At 38.0% G+C, this 3,295-nt stretch overlaps 1 protein-coding gene across 1 annotated transcript; it reads left to right on the top strand.

Moving 5' to 3' along the window:
- Positions 1 to 155: 155 nt before the first annotated feature.
- Positions 156 to 3,146, top strand: LOC119345459 (U-box domain-containing protein 36-like; the record flags this gene model as incomplete). Its single annotated transcript, XM_037615527.1, has 5 exons — positions 156 to 280; positions 387 to 529; positions 1,106 to 1,210; positions 1,375 to 1,768; positions 3,021 to 3,146. Coding segments are annotated over 4 exons (536 nt in total), but the record flags the coding sequence as incomplete, so codon positions are not given.
- Positions 3,147 to 3,295: the final 149 nt, after the last annotated feature.

Genomic DNA, 3,295 nt, shown 5'->3' with positions numbered 1-3,295 from the left:
GGCACTACATTGTGGAATGGAAGGAGTACTACAATATATCCATCTGTATCTATCTATCTGTCTGTCTGTCTCTCTATATATTTATCAATCTATCTATCTATTTTTCTGTCTATATCTATCTATCTATCTATGCTGATCAAATTCTTGTGTCGCAGGATTTCGCACGGTCGATGCAAGCCAGCTCCAGGAGAAGGAGCTCAAGGCATACCGGAAGGATGAGGAGGAGGAGATGAACACACTTTTGAACCACTACCTCGACTTCTGCAGAGATTCTCTCAAGGTCTGCTCAGCTAAAAACTGGCCAATTCCATTCTGAAAATCATGATGCATGTATTTTATTCACTACTTGTCGATTCAGAAGAAGAAAAAAACTTTATTCTTTACAGATGCAAGCCGAAACGCTGGTGACCAAGAACAGTACTGCAAATGGCATCGTCAAGCTCATCGAACAGAATCACATCACAAACCTTGTCATGGGAACATCCTCCTTCTCGCCTGACGTCCAGACCAAATACACCTTCGTAATGAGGTTTCATCGATAAACACACACACCGCGGACTGTGCTTGTTTCTCTGCACAAATATATATAGGGCAAAGCACTTGTGTAATTATATGTAAATTTCTTATTTCATGTACGTGAATTAATGTCTCCGCTATTGTAAACAAGCGGCGATAAAACAGCTAGGATGCACAACCCATTAATCGGTATTAAAACGCGGCCCTTTTGTAAGTTGACACATAATCCAGAATTTGTCTTCCTTGTCTAGTATTACTTAGTTAGCAAATGACAATTAATCACAATACACTCCCAATAACAAAACACTACTAGTACATAATATGGATTTACTAATTAGTATGGCTTTACTTAGTATAACACACAATACACTCACAATCAGTATTACTTAGTTAGCAAATACTCCATTTAATATGTCTTCCTTGTCTGGTATTATTTAGTTAGCAAATGACACACAATACACTCACAATTAGTATGGCCTGAGTTATGTATGTTGATTGTATGGATGGTTGCTTTATTTATAAACCGGGGAGAAAGCCTATTTCAAAAGAGAGTTGTATATGTTGATCATGAAATCTTTCATGTGGACAGGAAGAACAAAGCACTAAACTCAAAAGTTGCAGCTATTGTGCATCAACAAGCCAAACCATATTGCCAGATCTTCTACATATGCAACGAGATGCTTGCTTGCTCTAGGTATGGCCGGCCATGCATGCATTGCAGCCCTCGGCTCGACATAAAAAAATTGCTACATAGAATCTGTGAATTTAGTTCCTCAAAGAAAAAAATCTGCAAATTTGAGCTCGATTGACTACCCAAAGTTATTTCCAGCTGACAAAACAACGGTTGATCATTTTCAGAGAGGCCACTCAGCGTTTGATAAAAGTAGAGTCACCGCAAAGCGGCTACACAAGCACTGATTCAGACCGATCCGAGTTCCCTACAAGATCCCAATCACTATCACCAGAGCGTACAGGTTTCTTCGGTTCCACAGATCAAAAAGCCCTTCAACAAGAGTCCTAGCAGCCAGTTAGCTATACATATCCCTTGTCAGCATCGATAACAGACAGCACGGAGACCATACTAGGTGCAAGGGGCCGGTCAATTCATACAACGACATCAACAGGTTTCTCCCCGAATTCCTGCCAGAAAATCTTTCGAGGATCTTCACCAGTTCTAAAGGATTTGGATAATATGAATGGTTCACTTGTACCTGTTTCAGTTGCAAGCTCTAAAGAACATCAACACTCTATGGTAAGTCATTTTGGACTGAGCAGAGTTATCATCTAAGCATAGCCACAGCTTGTTCATTTCAATTGTCGTAAATTTATAGCGAGAAATGCTCGTCCATTATCCAAAAAAACTATTAATGTGAAATCAAGTACTCCATCCGATCCATATTAATTGTTGCTGATTTAGTTGACAATTAATATGGTTTGGATGGAGTACTATGTGGTTAAAAATGAGTATGCAATATAGGCCACGTGCTTGTGTGAACATCGGAGATGTGACACTTTCTTCAAATTATAGTAAGGTAGTTTAATACTTCATGTACTCCACTAAACAACAGAAGTCAACAATAGAATGTGTTCTACTTAACTACAGAAGTCAACAATAGAATGCGTTCATGGCTGTAGTCACAATCAACCAGTAGTGTATCTAACACTTTCCACTAGCTAGCACTATGTAAACACTAGAGATGATACCTCGCATGGCAACGCCTGTGAATTGGTTGTATGCAATTATTTCAAGAGATTTGGTTGTATGAAAGATTGGTATTTGGGTTAACAATTTGAAAATTGAAACTAAAATACATATAATATTGTACTCCCTCTGTAAAGAAATACTCCCTCCATTTACTTATACAAGGCCACTATGGAATATATGTTTTGCATCTATACAAGGCCACCAACAGTAATCGAGAAAAGAATTAATGGTATTTTCTCATACTAGCAAACTGTTTAATACTTGCATGCATGCCATCATAATGACATTAGCCGCTTCCTCCACTCAGTTTTCTTGCATGCATGTTGCGTATTAATGATCACAGTAAACGAAAAGAAAAGTTGCCTTGCAAATTATGCATTAAATTTTACCTTTGGTACCTGTAATATGAGTTTGTGGTCTTGTATATAAAAATGGAGGGAGTATAAGACATTTTAGATCATGTCTTATATTTGTTTACAAAGGGAGTATTTGATTATTGTATAGTTGTAGAATATTTATTGAATATAAGTAGTATGCATGGTGCATGGTAATGTGGGTCTTCTGCATGCATGGTGGCATGGTGAGATGGCATAGTTGCGTGTTGAGAGAATTAGAGTTAGTGGGGATCGAGTAGGTGTACAGGATTCCACCTTTTAATAACTTAAAATCCTGCTGCTATTGCTCTATCATCTAGATTTTATTTTACCAACTAAGGTCTTTCGTTTTTTGTCGTAGTTGTAATACTTATTGGATGATGCTGGCATACCTATTGAATTCAAAGCAAACATGTGTATTACAGATAGAAACCGCCGTGCAACGAGAAGTGTTCGGGCAACTACAGCTACTCCTTGATGATCATGAGTGCTCAAAAAGAGAAGCAATTGAGGATCAGCACAAAACAGCAAGGGGTCTGTTTGAAAATCCTATGATGGTATGCTATTTGTAATTGCCACATGCCTTCAACCATCCATTATTGATGCCTAATATGTTATTGTATTTTCCCAACTTTTCTTGTGTAAACACATGGAAATTGTGTATGTTAGATGGTGCACCTGTCTCTCAACTAAGCCAATT

The sequence above is a fragment of the Triticum dicoccoides genome, unplaced genomic scaffold (genome assembly GCF_002162155.2).
Source record: "Triticum dicoccoides isolate Atlit2015 ecotype Zavitan unplaced genomic scaffold, WEW_v2.0 scaffold239143, whole genome shotgun sequence".
NCBI classification, from domain to species: Eukaryota; Viridiplantae; Streptophyta; class Magnoliopsida; order Poales; family Poaceae; genus Triticum; species Triticum dicoccoides.
Note: the sequence above shows the minus strand (reverse complement) of the source record. Positions and strands in the feature narration are given on the sequence as shown.